This window comes from Malassezia sympodialis, genomic scaffold (genome assembly GCF_000349305.1).
Source record: "Malassezia sympodialis ATCC 42132 genomic scaffold, msy_sf_4, whole genome shotgun sequence".
NCBI classification, from domain to species: Eukaryota; Fungi; Basidiomycota; class Malasseziomycetes; order Malasseziales; family Malasseziaceae; genus Malassezia; species Malassezia sympodialis.
Genome location: NW_017387802.1, coordinates 200,632 through 220,848, shown reverse-complemented (window position 1 = coordinate 220,848; position 20,217 = coordinate 200,632). Strand labels below are relative to the sequence as shown.

The 20,217-nt window shown below is 62.4% G+C and overlaps 13 protein-coding genes across 13 annotated transcripts; 7 read left to right on the top strand and 6 right to left on the bottom strand.

The window, feature by feature from the left end:
- Positions 1 to 22: 22 nt before the first annotated feature.
- On the bottom strand, positions 23 to 1,464 carry MSY001_0943 (uncharacterized protein; the record flags this gene model as incomplete). The annotated part of the gene is made up of 3 exons (XM_018886043.1): positions 23 to 60; positions 122 to 1,282; positions 1,338 to 1,464. 3 exons carry the CDS (start codon positions 1,462 to 1,464, stop codon positions 23 to 25), a joined length of 1,326 nt encoding a protein of 441 aa, XP_018739556.1.
- A 72-nt stretch (positions 1,465 to 1,536) lies between these two features.
- On the top strand, positions 1,537 to 4,785 carry MSY001_0942 (uncharacterized protein; the record flags this gene model as incomplete). The annotated part of the gene is made up of 3 exons (XM_018886042.1): positions 1,537 to 1,545; positions 1,593 to 4,670; positions 4,696 to 4,785. 3 exons carry the CDS (start codon positions 1,537 to 1,539, stop codon positions 4,783 to 4,785), a joined length of 3,177 nt encoding a protein of 1,058 aa, XP_018739555.1.
- Positions 4,786 to 4,813: 28 nt separating this feature from the next.
- MSY001_0941 (uncharacterized protein) lies at positions 4,814 to 6,119 on the bottom strand (the record flags this gene model as incomplete). The annotated part of the gene is made up of 2 exons (XM_018886041.1): positions 4,814 to 5,977; positions 6,057 to 6,119. The coding sequence occupies 2 exons, from the start codon at positions 6,117 to 6,119 to the stop codon at positions 4,814 to 4,816; spliced, it is 1,227 nt and encodes a 408-aa protein (XP_018739554.1).
- Positions 6,120 to 6,336: 217 nt separating this feature from the next.
- Positions 6,337 to 7,123, bottom strand: MSY001_0940 (uncharacterized protein; the record flags this gene model as incomplete). The annotated part of the gene is made up of 2 exons (XM_018886040.1): positions 6,337 to 6,385; positions 6,468 to 7,123. 2 exons carry the CDS (start codon positions 7,121 to 7,123, stop codon positions 6,337 to 6,339), a joined length of 705 nt encoding a protein of 234 aa, XP_018739553.1.
- Positions 7,124 to 7,589: 466 nt separating this feature from the next.
- Positions 7,590 to 10,188, top strand: MSY001_0939 (uncharacterized protein; the record flags this gene model as incomplete). Its single annotated transcript, XM_018886039.1, has 2 exons — positions 7,590 to 8,739; positions 8,777 to 10,188. 2 exons carry the CDS (start codon positions 7,590 to 7,592, stop codon positions 10,186 to 10,188), a joined length of 2,562 nt encoding a protein of 853 aa, XP_018739552.1.
- Positions 10,189 to 10,400: 212 nt separating this feature from the next.
- On the bottom strand, positions 10,401 to 12,306 carry MSY001_0938 (uncharacterized protein; the record flags this gene model as incomplete). The annotated part of the gene is made up of 5 exons (XM_018886037.1): positions 10,401 to 10,701; positions 10,729 to 10,845; positions 10,870 to 11,047; positions 11,534 to 12,094; positions 12,123 to 12,306. The coding sequence occupies 5 exons, from the start codon at positions 12,304 to 12,306 to the stop codon at positions 10,401 to 10,403; spliced, it is 1,341 nt and encodes a 446-aa protein (XP_018739551.1).
- Positions 12,307 to 12,619: 313 nt separating this feature from the next.
- On the top strand, positions 12,620 to 13,189 carry MSY001_0937 (uncharacterized protein; the record flags this gene model as incomplete). Its single annotated transcript, XM_018886036.1, has 3 exons — positions 12,620 to 12,660; positions 12,693 to 12,918; positions 12,950 to 13,189. The coding sequence occupies 3 exons, from the start codon at positions 12,620 to 12,622 to the stop codon at positions 13,187 to 13,189; spliced, it is 507 nt and encodes a 168-aa protein (XP_018739550.1).
- Positions 13,190 to 13,338: 149 nt separating this feature from the next.
- Positions 13,339 to 14,546, top strand: MSY001_0936 (uncharacterized protein; the record flags this gene model as incomplete). The annotated part of the gene is made up of 3 exons (XM_018886035.1): positions 13,339 to 13,410; positions 13,463 to 13,544; positions 13,639 to 14,546. The coding sequence occupies 3 exons, from the start codon at positions 13,339 to 13,341 to the stop codon at positions 14,544 to 14,546; spliced, it is 1,062 nt and encodes a 353-aa protein (XP_018739549.1).
- An 867-nt stretch (positions 14,547 to 15,413) lies between these two features.
- MSY001_0935 (uncharacterized protein) lies at positions 15,414 to 16,124 on the top strand (the record flags this gene model as incomplete). Its single annotated transcript, XM_018886034.1, is given in 2 exon segments — positions 15,414 to 15,519; positions 15,535 to 16,124. The coding sequence occupies 2 exon segments, from the start codon at positions 15,414 to 15,416 to the stop codon at positions 16,122 to 16,124; spliced, it is 696 nt and encodes a 231-aa protein (XP_018739548.1).
- A 430-nt stretch (positions 16,125 to 16,554) lies between these two features.
- On the bottom strand, positions 16,555 to 17,230 carry MSY001_0934 (uncharacterized protein; the record flags this gene model as incomplete). Its single annotated transcript, XM_018886033.1, has 2 exons — positions 16,555 to 16,624; positions 16,650 to 17,230. The coding sequence occupies 2 exons, from the start codon at positions 17,228 to 17,230 to the stop codon at positions 16,555 to 16,557; spliced, it is 651 nt and encodes a 216-aa protein (XP_018739547.1).
- Positions 17,231 to 17,273: 43 nt separating this feature from the next.
- Positions 17,274 to 18,041, top strand: MSY001_0933 (uncharacterized protein; the record flags this gene model as incomplete). Its single annotated transcript, XM_018886032.1, has 1 exon — positions 17,274 to 18,041. The coding sequence occupies one exon, from the start codon at positions 17,274 to 17,276 to the stop codon at positions 18,039 to 18,041; it is 768 nt and encodes a 255-aa protein (XP_018739546.1).
- Positions 18,042 to 18,044: 3 nt separating this feature from the next.
- On the bottom strand, positions 18,045 to 19,508 carry MSY001_0932 (uncharacterized protein; the record flags this gene model as incomplete). The annotated part of the gene is made up of 1 exon (XM_018886031.1): positions 18,045 to 19,508. One exon carries the CDS (start codon positions 19,506 to 19,508, stop codon positions 18,045 to 18,047), a length of 1,464 nt encoding a protein of 487 aa, XP_018739545.1.
- Positions 19,509 to 19,588: 80 nt separating this feature from the next.
- Positions 19,589 to 20,213, top strand: MSY001_0931 (uncharacterized protein; the record flags this gene model as incomplete). The annotated part of the gene is made up of 2 exons (XM_018886030.1): positions 19,589 to 19,776; positions 19,802 to 20,213. 2 exons carry the CDS (start codon positions 19,589 to 19,591, stop codon positions 20,211 to 20,213), a joined length of 600 nt encoding a protein of 199 aa, XP_018739544.1.
- Positions 20,214 to 20,217: the final 4 nt, after the last annotated feature.

Genomic DNA, 20,217 nt, shown 5'->3' with positions numbered 1-20,217 from the left:
TGTGGCCCCATCAGATATGCATTCACGCGTTGCAGGTGCGCACGGCTCGGAGCGCCGGCGCTGACCGCGCTCGTGAACCACTGCAGGCGGCGCTGCGTCGTATCCTTTGTGATGCGCAGACGGTGCGCCGTGAGCCGCTCATGTGCGTCAGGGCCGCCAAACAGGCCGTGGCGGTGCTCATCAAAAGAGGCCGCGAGTACAGCAATAGCGAGGGCGCCACTGAGCTGGAAGCCTGTCTCGCAACAGAGGAGAACGCGTGGAGCCGCACCCTGACCACGAGCCGCCACATGCAGGGCCTCCGTGATGGCATCGACAGCGGCAGGCAGTGCCTGTGAAAACGCGGCAAGACCTCGCTTGGATGCATCGAGACCAAGCGCGAGCACACGCGGTGCCTGCTCGTCGGAAGCAGGCGCAGGCGGCTGGTCACAAAGCACGAGAAGGGCGTACCGCGCGCGCTCCGTGGCACTAAATCCCCGCTCACGCGGTCGCGCTTGAATAGCGAGACCAGTGCCGGAAATCTCCATGGGTGGCGCGTCCGCCTCACCAGGTAGCCACAATACACGGCCGGCGCGTGCGCGCTCGTTGGCGACCAGGGTATGAACGAGCGCGAGGCGCTCGTCGCGCGTGAGGGCTGCGTTGAGGAGCGCTGAGCGGTGCTGCCAAAAGAGTCCAGGGGTGAGGCCCTCTGCCCATGCCTCATGATCGTCACCCGCGCCCTGCACGTACATGGCGCCGGGCGCTGGCGGCGGCACGGACACTGCGTCAGTGACGGCCGGAGAGACGCTCACAAGCACAACGTGGTGTTGGTGCGAGGCGAGCGGTAGACTCGGCACATTGGGCGCATGCGCAAACACGGGGACGAGCGGCTTAGACAGGCGAGGCACGCGCAGGTCCGAGCAGCACAGGCGCTCGGTCCATGCATCGAGGCGCGCCTCGATCTGGGCATGCTCGCTGCGTGCGACAGCGTCTAATGGCGTCACCAGGGAGGGGCACTCGGGGGTGCCGTGTACGCGCGCCGAGGCGCGGTTCAGTACGGCGCACCAAATCGGCACGGTCTTGGCGAGCGCGTCCGGAAAGCGTTTGCCGCGCCGTGTCGAGTCAACGAGGATGCAGCCGGTGAGCTCGCTAGACGCCACACTTTCCTCGATCAACTCGGCCAAGTGCAAGTTGGCGCGCTTCAGGCTTAGGTCCCACGCATACATGTGCCCGTCGGTCGACTTGAAGTACGCCGTGCCGTGCAGGCGCGCGGGGTCCGTGTACCATGCGCCGCAGCGGAGGTTGGCTGCGTAAGGCGTGTGCACGTACCTATGAGCGGAAGCGGAAAGCACGCCGCACACACTTCATCCACGTAGCGCGCATCCTGCGTGAGTGGCCCACACGTACGTGCGCAACGCTCGCGAGGCGGCTCCACAGGTCGCGCTGCTCGCGGCGCAGGACCTTGAGCACGTGGCGAGCGTCGTCCATGGTGGGAGCAGGAGCCCGATTGATGCAGGGGCACTGCATGCAGCCCGATCTTCCTGCATCCGGCTGCCGACGATGGCCAAAGTGGCGAGCACGCCCCACCACCTCGCCGAGCGCCTACGATGAGCGAGTCATCTTTGATCCGTATCGATGCTTACTCGATTGGGCTGCTCGCGGTGCTGGCTGCCTGCTTGCTTTATGCACGCATCATCCAGCACCGCGATCAGCCTGTGCTGCACCCTCTGATCCTGCATAGGCAATCGGAGGCGTCGTCCGTGCACCTCGTGGGCGAGTCGCCCACGTACCGCAACGTGAATGCGCCCCTCGGCCGCGACTTGGCCATGCGTCCGCAACGGAGCACTCCGACCATCGCGACGCTCCTCGCACAGGGGCTTACGGGCACGGAAGGCTCTCACGTGCGTCGCGTAATGGACGCGTCGCTCAGCAACGACGAGCTGCGCGCGCAGGCCGCAGCGTTTATGCGCGGGGTCGAGACGCTTGTGAAGTCGGATTCGCCCACCATTGTCGTGTGTGGCTTCCTTGACACGGCGCCTGCGGTCATTGCTGCGATCGCAGGCGCCGTTGCGAACGAACGCGCACGGACCGTGATGGTACCGCCGGGCCTGGCGCCTACGAAGCGCCCAGGCGGCATTGATCTCGCGACGACCGCGGTCGTGTGTATTGGCGCGCCTTTGCTTCCAGTGTGGGCAAATGCGCGCCTGGTTGTTGTGCGCGGCAGCGGCTCTCTCGAGGGCGCTACGCCCAAGCACAGCCCGACGGAGTGGGACGATGTGCTGGGCGCTGCACCCGACGGCACCGCTCCGCCGCCGCCTGACGTGTCGCGCTTGTCGAATGCAGAGCTTGATCGTCTTGGTGCGCGTACGTACGCGACCGTATGGGACGGTCACAGTGCCTGGCTCAATGTGACGCACACGTCCATGACGTCGGCGGTAACGGCGTGGCTGAGCGAGTTTCCCGCGGACGAGGTGCCGAATGTAAACGATGTCGTGCTGACGGATTTGGTGTACGCACGCGCCGTCCCCGCTCTGGTGCACTGGACGCTTGTTCTGACGTGTCTGGCCGCGGGCGCGAGCATTGCGTGCGAGCCGCCGACCGAGCTCGTATCTTCAGCCGCTATGCTGCGCCCGACGCTCCTGTTCATCAGTACGCGCAGCGCGCAAATGATTGAGCACCGATTGTGGGTTCCCGCGACGGGTGCGCTGCTATACTCTCTCATGCGGCGCGTCAATATGAACCTCCTGCGCAACGGCCTCTTTCCCCGTGGCCGCCTCCTGGACAACTGGATTGTGGCGCCACTCCGTACGGCCATTGGCGTCAGCGGTGTGCGAGCGGCTGTGCTCGCCGGCAACGGAACGGCCGCAGACCAGACACTGCTTGATGCACTGCGTCTGTACCTCGGAGTGCCGGTGATGCACGCGTATGTGCCAGCGCAGCTGCGCTGCGACACGCATGCTGCGCTCATCACGGCGCCAGCAAGCACATCGAACCTGTACGACTTGCAAGCCTTTGCGCCCGAGTCGGTGGACGACGAGTCGGCGCGCTGCCTCGCGGCGCCCGTCGGCCCGCCGTCTGTTGCACTGGAACTGAAGCTCGTGCACGACTCGCCGGCGGTCGCACGCTACGCGACAGAATTGGAGCATCTGCGTGCCGGAGGGCACGCGGCGGATCCGATCGGCGAAGTGTATGTGCGGGGCTATACCCTGACGGCGCGCGACCATGACGCCACGACCATCTCGCCGTGGCACGCGACGGGCGATGTGGGGCTTATGCGCACCAATGGCACGCTCGTCGTCGTTGCGCCGCGCGGAGCGGATGAGGCGGGCATGCTGCCCAGCACGGTGTCGTCGATGGACATGAGCCAGCGCCTGGCGCGTTCGGCGGCGAGCGTGGTGCGGCGCAGCGCGGCTGCGGCTGCTGCGCCTGCACTGCTCCTGGGCTGTGCCCTGGCATGTGTGAGCGGCGCCGAGGCCCGACACATGACGCCGCAGCGACGTGGTGTGTCCCTGGTGCCACGCGCGGCAACCGTGCCGCCGCTCAACACGACCATGGTGGATGTGGCACTGGACGGTGTGCTGTCGTCGCAGCGTGCGTCCTGGGAGCAGGGCGTTCTGCAGTCGGCGGTGACCGAGTACCTGTACCCTAACTGGACATTTTTTAAAAAGCCCGACTCGCAGCTCTTCCCTCCGCCGCGCTCGGTGGCGTCGGTGGCGCAGCCGGTAGCGCTCCTGCGCCTCGCAGAGAAGAGCGTGAGCAGCCAGGACGCCGCGGGGCGCCTCGCCAGCCTGATTACGGGCGACGAGCGCATGAATGAAGGCGCGACGATGGACTCGGCGAGCTGTGGGGAAGGCGTCCTAGTCGGCGCGTGGATCAACGAGGGTTTTCCCAACCAGGCGCCGGCGCCGCAGAGCACGTACGGAGCGGCGGCGCAGCGCCAACTCCTCTATTTGCTGCGCAATGTGACGCGTACGCCGACGGGAGCACTGAGCCAGCGCGTATCGCCAAGAACGGTGCAGCTGTGGTCCGATTCGGCGTACATGGGCCCGCCGTTCCTAGCGGCATATGGCGTGATGACGGGCAACGAGACGCTCGTGCGTATGGCGTACGAGCAGCTGCAGCTGCAGCGCGCGGCGCTGCGCATCACACGCGGCCCGGGCACCGGTCTCTGGCATCACATCGTGCAATTTAACGGAAGAAACAAGACGCCGCATCCCATTGATTCGCGTGCATGGCTTTCGGGCCTGGGGTGGGCTGCCGCTGGCATGCTGCGCGTGGCGGCGATGATCAGTGCGAGTCCGTGGGCGCAGGCGATGCATGTGCCGCACGACAACCTGCTGCAGTGGACGGACGAGCTGCTGAAGGCTGTGTATCAGAATGTCGATGGGACCACGGGTCTGCTGCCGAACAATGCCAACAATGCGTCGTCGTTTAGGGACGCGTCGGGCACGGCGCTTGTGACATACGCGGCATTCCGCCTGGGCAGCATGGATGCGTCGCGGCAGCAGTACGTGGAGCAGGCCGAGCGTGCCTATCAAACGCTCTCGTCGGGACTCAGTCCTGCGAGTTCGTTTGTGGATGGGCTCCTCACGGTCAACGAGCTCAACACGAGCGCGCCGGGCCCTACGTCCACAGAGAGCCTCTCGTTTATGATTCTCATGTCGGCGGCGCGGCGCGACTATTATGCAGGCAACGTTACCGGGGCGCCGGGAGCGCCAGGTCCGCAGCCCGCACCAGATACCCACGGAGGCGCGGCGCGGCCGGGCGCTCCCCTGCCGCTTGTGGTGGCATTGGCGGCTGCTACACTAGCGCTTGTATTCGTCCCGCTATAGACTAGTTAGGCAAGACCGGCCGCATGCAGCTTGTCAACGAGCACCTTCTTCACGTGGTCGATGAACTCGAATGTGTTGACGTAGTGCTCGCGGGTCATGGCCTTGCCGTGAATCGACAGGGCCAGGTCCTTCGTCATAACGTTGTCGACGTCAATGCTGTGCACGCACGCCTCCTCGAGAGCACGAGCAAACTTCTTGAGCTCCTCGTTGCCGTCGAGTTTGCCACGGAAGAGCAGGCCACGGGTCCACGCGTAGATCGAGGCGACCGAGTTGGTGCTCGTCTCGTTGCCCTTCTGGTGCTCGCGGTAGTGGCGCGTCACGGTGCCGTGGGCAGCCTCGCTCTCGATCATGTCACCGTCGGGCGTGATGAGCTCCGAGGTCATCATACCGAGCGAGCCGAAGCCCTGCGCGAGCACGTCCGACTGCACGTCACCGTCGTAGTTCTTGCACGCCCACACGAAGCCACCGTTGCCCTTGATGGCCTGGGCAACCATGTCGTCGATGAGGCGGTGCTCGTACCACAGGCCAAGCTTCTCAAACTCGGGCTTGTATTGCGAGTCGTACAGCTCCTGGAAGATGTCCTTGAACTTGCCGTCGTACGCCTTGAGAATCGTGTTCTTGGTGCTCATGTACAGCGGCATCTTCTTGTCGAGCGCCACGCGGAAGCACGAGTGCGCAAAGCCGCGGATCGACTCGGTCGTGTTGTACATGGCCATCGCCACACCGCCCTCCGCGGGGAAGTCGTAGACGTGCACGTCGATCTTCTCGCCGCTCGCGTCCTCCGGCGTGAAGGTGAGGCGCAGCTGGCCCTTGCCGGGCACCACAAAGTTCTGGCAGCGGTACTGGTCACCGAACGCGTGGCGGCCAATGCAGATCGGCTTCGTCCAGCCGGGCACGGGGCGCGGCACCTTCTCGAGGACGATCGGCTCGCGGAACACGGTACCACCGAGGATGTTGCGGATCGTGCCGTTGGGCGAGAGCCACATCTTCTTCAAGTTGTATTCCTTCACACGGGCCTCGTCAGGCGTGATGGTCGCACACTTGACACCGACCTTGTACTTCTTGATCGCCTCCGCGGCGTCCACAGTGACCTGGTCTTCGGTCGCATCACGGTGCTCGATGCCCAGGTCGTAGTACTTCAGATCCACGTCCAGGAAGGGGAGGATAAGCTGCGTCAGCCGCCTTCAACCTACATCCTCACGGATCTTCTGCCAGATAATGCGCTGCCATCAGCCTACGAGCACATACCGTCATCTCATCGCCATCAAGCTCAACCACGGGGTTGGCCACTTTGATCTTCGAAGCTGCCATAAGCGCACGGCCCACTACCTACCGGTCATGATGCTAGTGGAAAACGAGGCGCGGGACACAGAGGGCAGCAGGCGTCGGGCACTGGCACTGAGTGGGTAGCGCAAGCCCCAGCGAGTGAACATTCGCGAAACACAACGCGCCTGGCCCGCCCAGCTGCACGAGTCAGCGGGCCCTGGCGCCAGCTCACACCCATGTGACAGGGCACGTGCCATCTACTCTACCACCCAGACCGTGCCGCTAGCTGCTCCAACTTGTGGTACACGAGGCTGCGTTAGTCACACGACGTACAAGACCAGCGCTGTGGTTAGAGTCAGATACGTACCGCTGCTCGGCGCACTCCGTACGCACGTCACGCCCACCCCCGCATAGAGACCCGCCAGCCCGCGCGTCTGGTAGAGGCGCATCAGCATCGTCATGAAGCCGAGCGGCGGCCCTGCCGCTTCGCGCGTGTGCGCGCGCAGTTCGCGCTGCGTTTGCATCGCCGACTTGACACTGTCGGCAGGAAATAGGCTCACATTGTAGCTCACACCGGCAAGCGCGCCACTTACCGCCAGCTCCAAGCTGCTCAGGTCCGCCTTGCTCGGCGGCGCGTCCGCAGGCCGCGCCTTCGCGTGCCGGCGCGCAAACTCACGCGTGGCGAGCTCAAACGAGAGGAACCACGCAATGCCCCCGCCGACCTCGCGAATCAGCGTGCCAGACAAACCGTGCCACAGGCCCGTCACGCCCGACTTTTGCAGTGTCTCCCAGATCAAGGGGACAGCGTTCGGCACCGGCGCCCGCGACGTGCGCCCCATCTGCTGTACCTGCATGCGGCACTTGATCAGCTCGACCGGCGTGAGCACCACCGCGGCCATCGCGCCTGACGCCGCCGCCGCGACCGCCAGGTCCGTCAGCGGCAGCGTCGCCGACTCGCTCACGCCACGCACATTCCGCAGCGCGCGCTGCACCTGGTTGTATGTAAGAAAGAGCGCTGCATCCTCCATCGTCGCGCCCAGCACAGGCATCGTCACGCCCTGCACGCGTCAGCCGCCGCAACGCACCCGGAACAGGCCCCGCACACCCTCGTGCACAAATGTCTTCCGGAAGCAGTCCCACGCCCCTGTATAGAACGGAGCATCATGTGGTTGCGTCTGCAACCGCACTTTGACTAGATCGCTGCGTCAGCCGACTCGGCCACGCACAAGGGATGCTCAAATACTTTGCTGATCATGCCGGCGATCTGGTGTAAGTACACCAGGGGCCACACATACCGAGCCAAACAAAATATCCTTGGTTGCCCGACCCAGCTTCTCTGGTTTTGGCGGCGAGAGCACCGGCGCGGGCTCACGTCCCGTCGCCACACTCATCGCACCGCGTCGACCCGTTCACCGTTCAGCATGCGTTTTACCGGTGGAGGAGTGGGGCTCGGCCGAGCGGGCCCGGGGGCGCTCCGCCTCCCAGCCGCCACGGCCCCGCTAGCGATCCAGCGCCATGCCGTCCCTGGTGTATGCGGTAGCGGCACTGGCTGCGCCTGCGATGGCGCTCGCGCGCGCAACACTTCTTCTCAACTTGCCAGCCGGCAACGTGCGTGGACCTGTTACCATCCACAGCGCCGATGCTCACCAGGTGCTCGCGCACCACTTGGGCGTCAACGTTCCGGCCCTGCCACGCACGGCCGGTGACTCGCCCCATATGTGGCACCACCTGCCGCATGACTGTGCAAAGTATAGTCTCAAGGACCTTTTCGAGCCCCAGGCGCCCCGCAGCGGCGTCCTTGTGACATTCCATGGCCTCGATGATGAGCACGGTACGTCTGCCACGCTGACCTGTACAGACCTATTCCCCGCCTCGCTCGTGCCAACGCACGAGGTGCCGAGCCACCAAGTGCCCTCAAATGAGGCGCTAGACCACCTTGCCTCCCTGTACGAGGAGGCTGCGACGGGTGCGCAGCGCGTGTTGGCTGCGCCGCGGCCCGAGGCCACGGCCCTCGAGCGCCTGGCGCACGAGCTGTCTAGCATCGAGCAGCTCGTCCAAGGTGCACATGCGGACCTGGAGGCATTCGCTCGCGCGCGCATCTCGGCGCTCGCCGATGTCAAGCGCGAGTTTGGTGCCCACAGCCAGACGTTCCAAGACGCCAAGGCGCAAGTGAGGCAGGTTCTTGCCTCGCTTGTGCACCGTGCCGAGCAGCTGGCCGGCACTCGTGTCGCCCTGGTTCATACATCCGAGGCGAAGGACCCCGCGCTGCAGCGGCGCACACAGTCGCCTCTCCCGTTGAAGACCGCCCCGCAGCCGATGCGCGAGTGGGCCGCCTTCGCAGCCATGGACCAGGCTCCCAAGAGCTGCTACACACAGCGCGAGCAGCTCGAGGCCGCAACAAACACGTGTAGCTTGCGCGGTACGCCCGTCCAGACGACCAAGGGCGGCAAGCTGTGCTGGCGGTGCAAGTGCATGCCGGTACGCGAGGGTGGCCGCACGCGCTTCTTTGCCGGCGCCGCGTGTGAGAAGGACGACTATTCATCACAGACCCTCCTCATTATCGGCACTGTCGCCGCTCTGTACGTCGCCATCGTTGCAAGTATTGCTCTTCTCTACCGCGAAGGCCAGAAAGAGCTCCCTGGCACGCTTGCGAGCATATCTCTGAGTGCGTCGTAGACAGACCATAGGCCTGGGGCCACCAGCGATCTCGTTTAGTCAGCGTAGCGGCTGCCCTGCGCACGAAGACCGAGAGTCGTTTTTCATGTCGCCCACCCCGACGGTGGCGGAGGGAGTGGCCGCTCCTCTGCCCACGGGGCGGGGCCAGTTCTCCCGTACTTTGGGCTGGCGTGATCCACCGCCGCATCTGGAGCTGCTCCAGGCGGCGTACGTGCTGCGGCACGGCGAGCGCACGCCGGTTCGACGCCGGCTCACTACGGCTGACCCACCTGTATCGTCGACGTGGAATTTATGCCATACATCGAGGGAATTCGAGCGCTCAGTGCTGCATATGGTGGGCACAGATCGCCTCCCGGCCTTGACGCAAATTCAGCGCCGTATCGAGGTCGCGGGGCAGCCTGGCGAAAGCCCCGAGATCGGTCAGCAGGGCGACTGTCTTCTCGGTGAGCTGACCGACGTTGGGCGGCTTTCGATGTTGCGCCTCGGTCAGGCCTTGCGCAAGCGCTACGTGGACCTGGAACACCTACTTCCTACGACGCTGGTGGCCGGTGACCAGGACAAGCTGTACCTGCGCAGCACTGCTATGGGCCGCACGATCCAGAGCCTCGACCAGGTCATCACCGGGCTATTGGGCCCGCAGAACCACGCATTTGTGCCGCACGAGTACATCCGAAATCCCCTCGACGAGGATATGCTCCCATACCCCCGCGGCTGCCGTCGGCTGCACGCGCTCATGCAAAAGTACGCGGCTGAAGCCGCGCGACTGTACAACCCTGTCCTTGCACGCTACGACCACCTCGTTTCGCCAAGCGACTGCGGCCATCTGCCCCGTGTCAATGCGAGCCCCGCGGTGAGTGGTCTCATCGATACGATCCGGTCGCTGGAAGCACATGCGTTGCCTATACCCCCAGCATTCCAGGATCCGTCGCTGCTGGAGCTCATGGAGCGCGCCGTACTACACGAGTGGTTCGGCGGCTACCGCGCACCCGACCCCGAGGAACGCCGGCAGTACCGGCGCCTGGCCCTCGGGCCGTTTGTGGAGAGTCTCTACCGGCCGATGGAACGCCGCGCGGTGCGGGGCGACGCGGAGCCGCTACGACTCTCGGTGTTCCTCGGGCACGATGCGACGCTCGTCGGACTGTGTCACATTCTCGATGTGTTCAATGATCGCTGGCCCGCGTTTCACGCGGGGCTGGCCATCGAGCTCTTCCGCGATCGCAAAGAAACGGCGCCTGCGACAGAGCAGCACCAGCCGGGCTACTACGTACGCTGCCGGTACGGCGACGAGGAGCTGCGCCTGCCTGGTTGCCGCGCCCCTGGGCAGCACTATCCAGGGCGCCCCGAATTGTGCTCACTGGATGCGTTCCGTGCGATCATGGTCGACAGGCTGCGGCATCCCCAGCAACTGACCATCCAGGATGAATGCAATATGATATGAGTTGATTTTGTACGATACAATACGTTGCAGCCTATGTGCTTTTTTTGTCAGGTCAGAAATGATGAGAACCGGCCTATTCATCGGTGTATCAGTGCTCTTCCACACTGTTGCATCTTCATGCATGGCCCAGAGAAACGGACGGCGTCACTTTGCTGGCAGGAGCCCTGCGAGGAGCCGCCGGCCATAGAGCCTCCTACATTCCGCACCGTCAGTCAGTGTACGTGTGCGCGCTGGTACGCAAGTAGAATGGGAATCAAATCACGCACGCCAAACCTGGGCCAGTACTGGTCCACAAAGTGCATCTGGGTATGCTCGTTGCATTGCCATAGCAAAAAGTCACTGAGGCGCGAGACGTGGGACGTGCGCACAAGCACGTCGATCGGTATATCGCATGGCACCATCAGATGCTCTGCCAATGACGCCTCGGTCAGAGGCCCTTTTTGCACCGCCTGCGTCGCCGCCGCGCAGATTTCATCCTGCGACGCGTATGGCATGCAAATGTTCAGGGTCGGTCTGTCCGTTAGCATGCCAGTCACGCACCCTGTGTGATCCTTGGTCGCCTCTTCTACACTTTGAGCCGTCTCTTGGACGGCCGGTGGGAGCAGTGCCCGTCGTCCCACGACGCGAATGCGGACTGAGAACTTCCGGACAAGCTCGCTGGTGTTAGTAGATAGCACGCACCTGTTACTAGAAAGCTCAAGGAGCCGAGTCCTTGCAAGCTCCATCAGGGCATCCACCTCGGCTTGTTCACGTCGGAAGTTGTCGAGCGCAAAAGCGTACACAGTCACGACGTCAATCCGACGCAGGGACAGGCACAAATCAAGCACGCGCTTGAGCGCCTCGAATCCCATGTAGTGCCCTTGATGGACCCGTACCCCTGTCATTCTCGACCACCGGCGATTTCCATCCATAATAAAGGCCATGTGTCGGGGAAGAGGTCCAAGCGACAGCGACTGGAGAGCGAACCGGAGCAGCCCATCGTAACACCGATACCACCACGATCTACATGTGCTCGGCATGAGAGGCTGCTCTACCTGCGCATCGTGTTCGTCTTCTTGTCCCTGTTGTGACTCGGATGTGTATACCGGTAATCCCGTCGACGCAGGCTCCCGGGGAACGCCAGTATCCATCCCTACTGGCGCTCTGACGGATCGGAACGATGCTAGAATGAGTGGGTGGAGGTGTGTCTCGCATGAAAGCTACGTTATTGGAAGCAGCCCCTCTAGGCGGGGGCGGACGTGGAAGACACGCTCAAAAGCTCCGGTGGGTGGGTAGGGGGGGTATCTGTCAGTCACTGATCTTTGGAGATGGATGTAGCCCCGTAGCGCGTTCCTTGCGTCGCTACTCTCGGTCCTTCGCTTTTTCTCTTCGCTCTTGTCGCGCTTTTTACGTCTATCTCGCTTCTCCATCTTGTCTCGCTTCTCCATCTTGCGCTTCTCTTTCTTGTTGCGCTTCTCCCTCTTCTCCTGCTTCTTTCTCTTCTCGAGCTTGTCGTTCTTTTCTTGCTTTTCGCCCTTGTTGCGCTTCTCGTTCTCGTCACGTTGTTTGTGCTTAACGCGTTTCTTCTCCTTGTGTGTGCTTGTATCGATAGATTCGCTGCGCTTGCGCTTCTTTTTCTCTTCCTTGTCACTTGGCGCGCGATCTTCGTCGGTGCAGGACATCGACCTTGCATCACGGGTATTGTGAGGAGGGGCTTCCAGAACTGGGTCCTGGATCTGAGATATGCTCAGGTCGGTCTCTTCCGTGGAGATCGATAATGTTCCCACGACCTCCCCTCGAACAAAGTTGCTCATGAGCATGCGCCGCGCGTGCTCTTGCTTGGCCACCGTAGAGAGCGCGCGCCTCGGTCCAGCCGGGGCACCTGTGTCCTTCTTGGCAGACGCACCGAGCGCTAAAGCCTTTGCACCTGCCTGTCGAGTAAGCTTGGCATGTACCTACCGCAAAAATATCATCCCACCACTCCACGGCACGATCACGGTTCTGGCCTACACCGCCGAGGTTGCGTTTCTGTGGTATAATGAGTGGTTTCTTTAAGCCACGCCCTTTCTCGCCGTCCAGCGGTGTTCCATGCCCCTTCCATCCCTGCTTGGTCAGATAGTGGGACGTGTTCAGCGGCATGGCTGCCTGTCTGGCGTCCGTGCAGGAGGGTACCCGGAAAAAATGGAGGCAAGTAAAAGCCATGGACAGACGCAATTTGGCCGAATTTGCTTTCCCTCCACCGAGCGGATCCCATTGCAGTTGCCGATGAGGGGACTGAAGGTGGCCCCCTTTCGTCGCGCTGATATGCTCTGCGCCCCAAGGGCGCTCGGGAGGACCAACATGCATGCTGTGCAACTCAACAAAGGATGGGTGACACCGCGGTCTCCTTCTGTGCTGCGTCGGACCTTTTTCAACCTGCATCATGTGCTGGGCGGCGGGCCGCCCAGCGACCATGGCACACAAAGATTCAAGGAAAAAGTGGTGCTCCCGTATGTATTCCTGCACGGGCGTACCTAACCACACAGATATACCTCGGAACAACTCTACGCCATTGTTGCCGACGTCGATTCCTACAAGGAATTCTTGCCTTACTGCCTAGACTCGCGCGTATTAGGCCCCTCTAGCCCCCGCGCCAAGCAGAATGACCCTGAAGCCACTCATTTCGTCGATGCAGAGCTCGTAATTGGGTTTTCAGCGCTTCGCGAAAGCTACGTGAGCGAAGTGTCTATGCGACCGCATGAATGGGTGAAGGTAGGTGGCACGGGCTACTCTGACATGACAGGCGAAAGCCAAGCCATCGCCTCTCTTTAAGGGCTTGGAAACAGCGTGGCATTTCCGGTCCTTGCCAAAGGCTTCTCATATACGCACGCCCCAAACAGAGGTCACCTTTACGCTTGCCTTTGCATTTTCGAGCCCTATGTACGCGGCAATTGCGGGGCAGGTGTTCCAAAAGCTGTCGTCAAGAATGATCGACGCGTTCGAGACGCGTTCGCAGGCCGTGTACGGATGGCGTGCTCCATAGCTCGTAATCATCACATGATCCATCCAGTCGAACACACGACACCACACGTGTCGTGTGCAGATACGTGGCGCGGGCCATGTGGAGAGTGATGAGGTAGGGAAACTACTTAAGCGTATCGAGCCGTGCAGCACGTCATATCTACGACGAAAATGCCAAAGGGATACGCCATTCACGACACGAAGAACTGGACCGATTTCAAGGTCATCGATTTCGAGCTCAAGGTACGTCGTGCGTGGGTCATGTGCAGGTGCTGACGATCACAAGACGCCGGAGGACGACGATGTCGAGGTATCCATTACTCACTGCGGTATCTGTGGCTCCGACCTGCACACCATCTCGGGTGGCTGGTACGTATGTCTCGCAGGCCACTCACACATCCCAGGGGTCCACTTAGTGTGCCTGCTTGCATTCCTGGCCACGAGATTGTCGGCCATGTGACTCGTACGTAGCCAAGCGGGGTCTACTAACTCGTGCAGAGGTCGGTAAGAATGTCAAGGATATCAAGGTCGGCGACCGCGTGGGTATCGGTGCGCAGGTCGGTTCATGCATGAACTGCCACCCATGCAAGCACGACAACGAGAACTACTGCATTGGCGATGGCAAGGGCCACATGGTGGACACGTACAACTCGCACTGGCCCGATGGTAGCATTGCTCAGGGTGGTTACTCGACTGCGATCCGCGCACACCAGCAGTTCGTGTTCCCGATCCCAGAGGGTCTCAAGTCGGAACACGCGGCACCCATGCTTTGCGCCGGTCTTACCGTGTACAGTCCTCTCTTCCGCAACAAGGTCGGCCCTGGCATGCGCGTCGCCATTGTGGGCATTGGCGGTCTCGGCCACTTTGGTGTCATGTTCGCCAAGGCTATGGGTGCTGACGTCGTTGCGATCTCTCACTCGGCCTCGAAGGAGAAGGATGCGCTGAAGATGGGCGCGACCAAGTTCGTCTCTACTAAGGAGGACCCCAACTGGGCAGAGCATTTCAAGAACGAGCCGTTCGACCTGATCATCAACACGGCGTCGTCGTCGGCGGTGGACGTTCCTGGTATGATCTCCTCGCTGAAGACGGACGGCCGTCTGATCTGTGTGGGCATGCCAGAAGACGAGATCAGGGTGCGTGTGCAACATCTGGCGATGCGCAGCGCTCTCCTGGGCAGCAGTCACATTGGCAACAAGACCGAGGCGCTGAGCATGCTCAAGCTTGCGGCAGAGAAGAACATCGAGCCTTGGATTGAGCTCGTCGACATGAAGGATTGCTCCAAGGCCATGGAGCGTGTCTCGAAGGGTGACAGTATGTATTACATGGGTTCTAACGCGGCAGTTCGCTACCGCTTCGTGCTCAAGCAGGACCTGGCTTGAGCCGCGTCGATTAGTCAGACATAGAGCCACATGGCTGTCGGATCTCACCGGCCTGTTCGGCCGAACGTGGATCGCGGCGAGGTCGTCGCTGGGTGCCCGCCATTCCTCGTCTGTGTGCGACTCGTTCATCATGTTCCGTTCGCCTGCTGCTATGGGTGCCTTCCGTGCTACGTCGCGCGCTGCTTTCCTTAAGCCGTCGTTCCAGCCCCACGTCGGTCCGATGTACGTACTGCCATTGCCGTGGCATGCAGGTGCTAACCGATCAGCAACGCGCAGTACGCCTTCAAGTACGTTGAACTTTCCGAGCAAACATACTAACCCTCAGGTGGGTTCCCTCGTTGGTCTTCTGGGGTGCCACGTCCGGTGTGCTGGTGACGCTGGCGCTCAGCGGCGTTCCCCTGTTCAAGACGGATGTCCTGCTGAAGACGCCGGTGGTACGTATTCTCGCTGCTGCATGGACAGGCCCTGACACGATGCGCTTGCGCGATGCGAATCTCTTTTTCAGGCTTCATTCTACGAGGGTATGTGCATGAATTCTCACCAGTACAGACAAGACGCCTGACAGCGACAAGCCCTTCTAAATCGGATAGGACGTACATACATCCAACGATCAAATCTATGCACATAGCTGTGAGCGTGTCTCGTGCGTCGCACGCTGGGAAGGTCTTGGTACCATGTGGCTCCGCGGAGAAATGCGCCGCATTTTGTCCGTTTGCGGATGGAGGCATTTTAATTTATCCACCGTCCCCGAGGTTGCTGCAACTGCAAGAGAGCCTCGCCGCGCACTTGCTGCATCGTTCTTCCGAGCCTGCTCTACTCTAGATCTTCCCGACGGTGCCTTAGTTTCAATCCGCCTCCTTGTACAAGATGCAATCCATCCGTGCCATTCCTGAGACGCTGCTCGACCGTAACGCATCGTGGTCACAGGAATTTGTTACGCAGCAACCTGAGCTGGCAGAGGCCCTGCGCGGCGGTCAGCATCCCAAAGTCTTTTGGATCGGATGCAGCGACTCTCGTGTGCCCGAAAGTGTGGTATGCAATGCTAGGCCCGGCGAGCTCTTTGTGTTGCGCAACATCGCCAACCAGTTCCATACCTACGACGACAGTGCTGTAAGCGCACTCACATTTGCCGTGCAGGCTCTCGGCGTGGAGCACGTCATTGTGGTGGGACACACGAGCTGCGGTGGCGTAGCCGCGGCTGTCAAGCAGGTGCTCCATGAGCAAGAGGACGATTTTGAGCCGCTTCCAGCATCGGCCTTGACCAGGCACCTGACACCACTAACGGAGCTCGCACGCTACCTGCGCGCGCGCGTGCGTGAGCGCCACACGATCCCTGGCGCAGAGATGCAGGAGCGCCTGGTTCCCATCTTGACCGAGGCCAGTGTGCGGAAGCAAATCCAGAACATTATCGACCACCCTGTGATCCAAGATAACTGGAGAGGCAAGGTGTCGCCGCTGAACGGCAAAGTCAACCCCCGCGTGAAGATCCACGGTTGGATCCACAACATCCAGTCGGGTCGCCTGCTCGACCTGAACATCACCGTAAACCCCCCGCCTCTTCCGGACACTGTAAATTAGATACTATAGGTCTCCCCATCGAATACCGCCGCCTTTGCCGTGCCGCGTCGGCTCCTCGAGCCACTCGTTCGCCTTGGCAAAGTGCCCGTTGCCCAAAAAGCCGCGATGTGCGCTCAGCGGCGAGGGATGCGGCGACTTGAGCAGCAGCACATTCGGCGTTTTCTGCGTGAGCCCGTCAGAGCGCACGTACCTCGGTCACTCCTGCTTCAGCCAGGGTCTTCGCTGCTGGCAGGCCCCAAGCAAGGAAGACGACACCCTTGCTAGGACCGCTATCCACGGCGGCGTGCCCCTGGCTCGCGAACATAGACGCCAGTGGTCCACTGCCGCCGCCCGTGGCCGCCCGAAGCACGACTTTAAGGATCTCTCGCGTAAATGGTTCCCAGCCCCGATTGTGATGCGATCCTGCTGCACCCGCATTCACAGTCTGCTGTCAGCGCTCTTTACGCACCAGGCAGGCGTTGAGCATAAGCACGCCCTGGCGCGCCCATCCGTCGAGACACCTCTCGGTAAGCTCGTCATACGTACCCATGCGAGGGACGCTGGAAGTCGGGAAACTCGGACTGGAGCTCTTTGTAGATGTTCTGCAGGCTCGCCGGCACCGCCTTGCCCATCGGCACTGAGAACGAGTGGCCGCATGCCTGTCCCGGCTGGTGGTAGGGGTCCTGGCCCACAATCACCACTTTGACCTTTTCCAGCGGCGTCGTGCGCGACCAGCTGTAGATCAGATTGGCTGGCGGGTAAATCGTCTTCCCTGCCCGTTTCTCTGCATCAAGAAATGCCTTGAGCCGCGCAAACGAGTCCTGGCGCATGGCCGGCTCCAATCGGCTGAACCATGCTTTGCCCATAGTAGTCCGCTCCAGAAGCAGCGGGTCCTCTTTTGTGCCAGCATAGGGATGATTGTACACGGGAGGCATCTCCCTGGGGGCAGCCACTGGCGCCTTGGCCGGCGGGGCGGGACGCGCCGTCTTGGGCGGCGACGATAGACGCGTCTTCTTGGCACCCTCCGACTCCTCGACGGCGCGGATCAGGTCCTCCGCACTCGTATCAAACTCATCAAACTCATCCGCACCAGGGGAAAGGGCTCGTTTGACCGGTGGCGATCCCATTCGTCGTGCTGCTAGGCGAGTCAGGCACCCACACGAAAGGCGCATGCGGGCGAAGCGCGTCGCGCGTCGCAGGGCGGCGGCCTCCACGTGGCAAAGTCTCGTGCGGCGGCGGACGGCGGCGTCGCTCATGTCGTCGCCGTGGGTCCCACTGGAGGCGAACCCTGAGCTGTTTAGCGAGTGGTGCGCGTCGCTGGGCCTGGACCGAAAGAAGTATGCGTTCCATGATGTCTTTGGCCTAGACGACGAGCTTCTAGCGATGGTGCCAGCCCCAGTTGAGGCTGTGCTCTTTCTCTTCCCATGCACGCCTGCGACCGAGGCGGAGCGCGAGCACGAGGACGTGGCGCCGGACGCAGACCTTCTATGGTTCAAGCAGACCATTGGGAATGCGTGTGGCACCATTGGCCTGCTGCATGCGGTCGCCAATTCGCGCGCTCGTGCGGCGCTTCCGCCAGGCTCGCCTCTGGCGGTTCTGTTTGACAAGGCGGAGTCATTGGCGCCAGAGGAGCGCACGCGTCTCATCGCCGAGAGCGACGCACTGCAGCAGACACATGCGAGCATTGCCGCGCAGGGCCAGTCGGACGCGCCTGCGGCCGATGAGGACGTGGACCTGCACTTTGTGGCATTTGTGCGCAGCGCGTCCGGCGCGCTCATCGAGCTGGACGGCCGGCGCTCAGGACCGATTGTGCGTGCTGCGCATGTGCCGGAGGATGGTCTCCTTTCCGCTACCGCGCACTTTGTTCAGACGCACTACATGGCCCGCGACCCTGACGCTGTGCAGTTCAACCTGATTGCCTTGGGCCCTGCTGTCTAGTGCCTATTTCTGGAGCGCACGAAGAAGAAGCTCTGCTTCCTGCTGCGTGCGCTGTGCCTGCTCCAAAACACGCGTGCTGGTCGTCTGGTACGGTCCTTTCCACACTGGCCGCATCTCCGAGTCTGTCGTGCCCAGCTCCCGGCACACCTGCTGGGCGCGCTGACTTGCGCACCACAGCCACTCTTGTGATGCGGCGTGGGGCCCATGGCAGGCAGGTGCGGTGTCCGCGCCCATCGAGATGTAGTCGCTGGGGCGCACAGGGCGCCTCGAACCGCGCCCCAGCCAGTGGGACAGCCTTGGCCACCACCCCGCCGAGGCGCAGGCCTCCTTGTGCAGGGCGTACAGAGTCTCTGCGACATGCATGGCCAGGACAGCCTGTCTCTGTTGGATCCATAGCTCTTGCAGTCGCTCGGCCGTGCCGTCCGCGCCCTGGCTCGTGGCCGTGGACGTCTGCGCGAGGCGCAGAGCCGCCAGCTGCATGCGAAGTGCTTCCTGGAGCAACGCGCGCTCCGGCTCTGCCGCTGAGGTCGCCTGACGGACATGGAGCGCCGAGAGCGCCTGCAGCGCCTCAATCGACTGGCGCGTCTCGAGCGGCGTGAGCAGCAGCGACTCGCGCGCGAGCAGCTTGTCGACGGTGGCATGGAGGGTATGGTGCGCACTCTCCTGCATCGCCCGGTCCATCCAGCCAAGGCTCTCGTCCCACTGGCCGAGCCGGCTGCACTGCGTGGCGAGTCGCGTGGCCAGGGATCTGCGCAGCACGGGATCTGAAGACGCGTCAAACAGCTTTTCGCAAGCACTGGCCGCGCGCGTCAGCGCCACCGGGGAGCCCATTTTCTCGCGGATATGCGCGAGCCACAGTTCCAGCGAGACGGCCGTTGGGTCGAGGGGCGTGCCAGGCTGCGCAAAGTCGGGGACAGACATGTGGCGCTTTTCAGCCAGGTCAACAGCGCTCGCAAGGAACGTCTCCGCCATGGCCAGGCCGTGGTGGTCGACCGCGTCAGGCACGCGTTGCGAAGATCCGTCGCCGAAGAAAATACCAGGAGCAATCCCGCCACCCCAGTGCTCGGCCATCCATGCCGCTCGCACAATGTGCCGGCCAAAGATGCCGAGGCGCGGGTCTGTATGCCGAATGTGCAGCAGGGCGTCAGGCCGGTCGTCCGCGGCAAAGTCGAAGCTATCCATGCCCTCCAGACTGGGCGCCACATGTGGCGCTGCCTGCGGCATAGATACTCGCTCCACGTACTGGTGCATCCCCTCCCACGACGCCAACGTGACGCCACCCACGACCAGGGCGGAGCCTAGCAGGATTCGCGTGATGCGCGATGCAAGAGCAATCGTTTCGATGACGGGGTCGCTGAGAACTCGCGCCGCGTAGGAGAACGTCGAGTTGCTCTGTGTGCTGTAGGCGCGGAGGCGCAGCTGGGGCCGCAAAGGCCGGCCGGCGCGAATGGCCGTGCGCCAGGCCATGGTGTGCACTGGGCGAGGCGGCGTGGCTGCTAGATCGGGCTCACGTGGAACCGCCATCTCGCCCGATCTCTCTCTCCCTCATGTCGCTGTTCAAGAAGCTGGACCCGAAAGCGGACCTTGGCACGCCCAGCTCGCTCAAGTCGTCTGTGCAGCGCGGGATTCGCGCGAAGCTTTTGGAGCAATATGCCACGACGCTTGGCGCCGATGATGGCGCTCTGCTGGAGAAGATCTGGCCGAAGAAGGAGCCGATCACCTCGGCGAAGTTCAAGTGCGTATGGCACGACTAACGACAGGCGCGAGCATGTCCAAATCCTGCTGTTGAAGAATATGCCGATCTTTTTCCAGCAGTACGATGGCCCCTATTTCCCCACGCTGCAGCTGCTGCACCAGTACCCTGACCTGCTCCCGGCGATCCGGGTGGACCGCGGTGCGATCAAGTTTCTGCTCTCTGGCGCCAATGTCATGGCGCCAGGTCTCACGTCGGCGGGCGGGCATCTGCCTGACCCGTCGCAGGGCGAGACGCCTCTGGCGAAGGGGACGCCGGTGGCGATCCACGCACAAGGCAAAGAATACGAAGTGGCCATCGGCGTGCTGCTCATCGATACCGAGGAGATCCGCGCGCAGGGCAAGGGCGTAGCTGTGGACAATGTGCACTACCTAGGCGACGACCTGTGGTCGATCTGCTCGAAAGGTGGGCTCTCGTAGATAC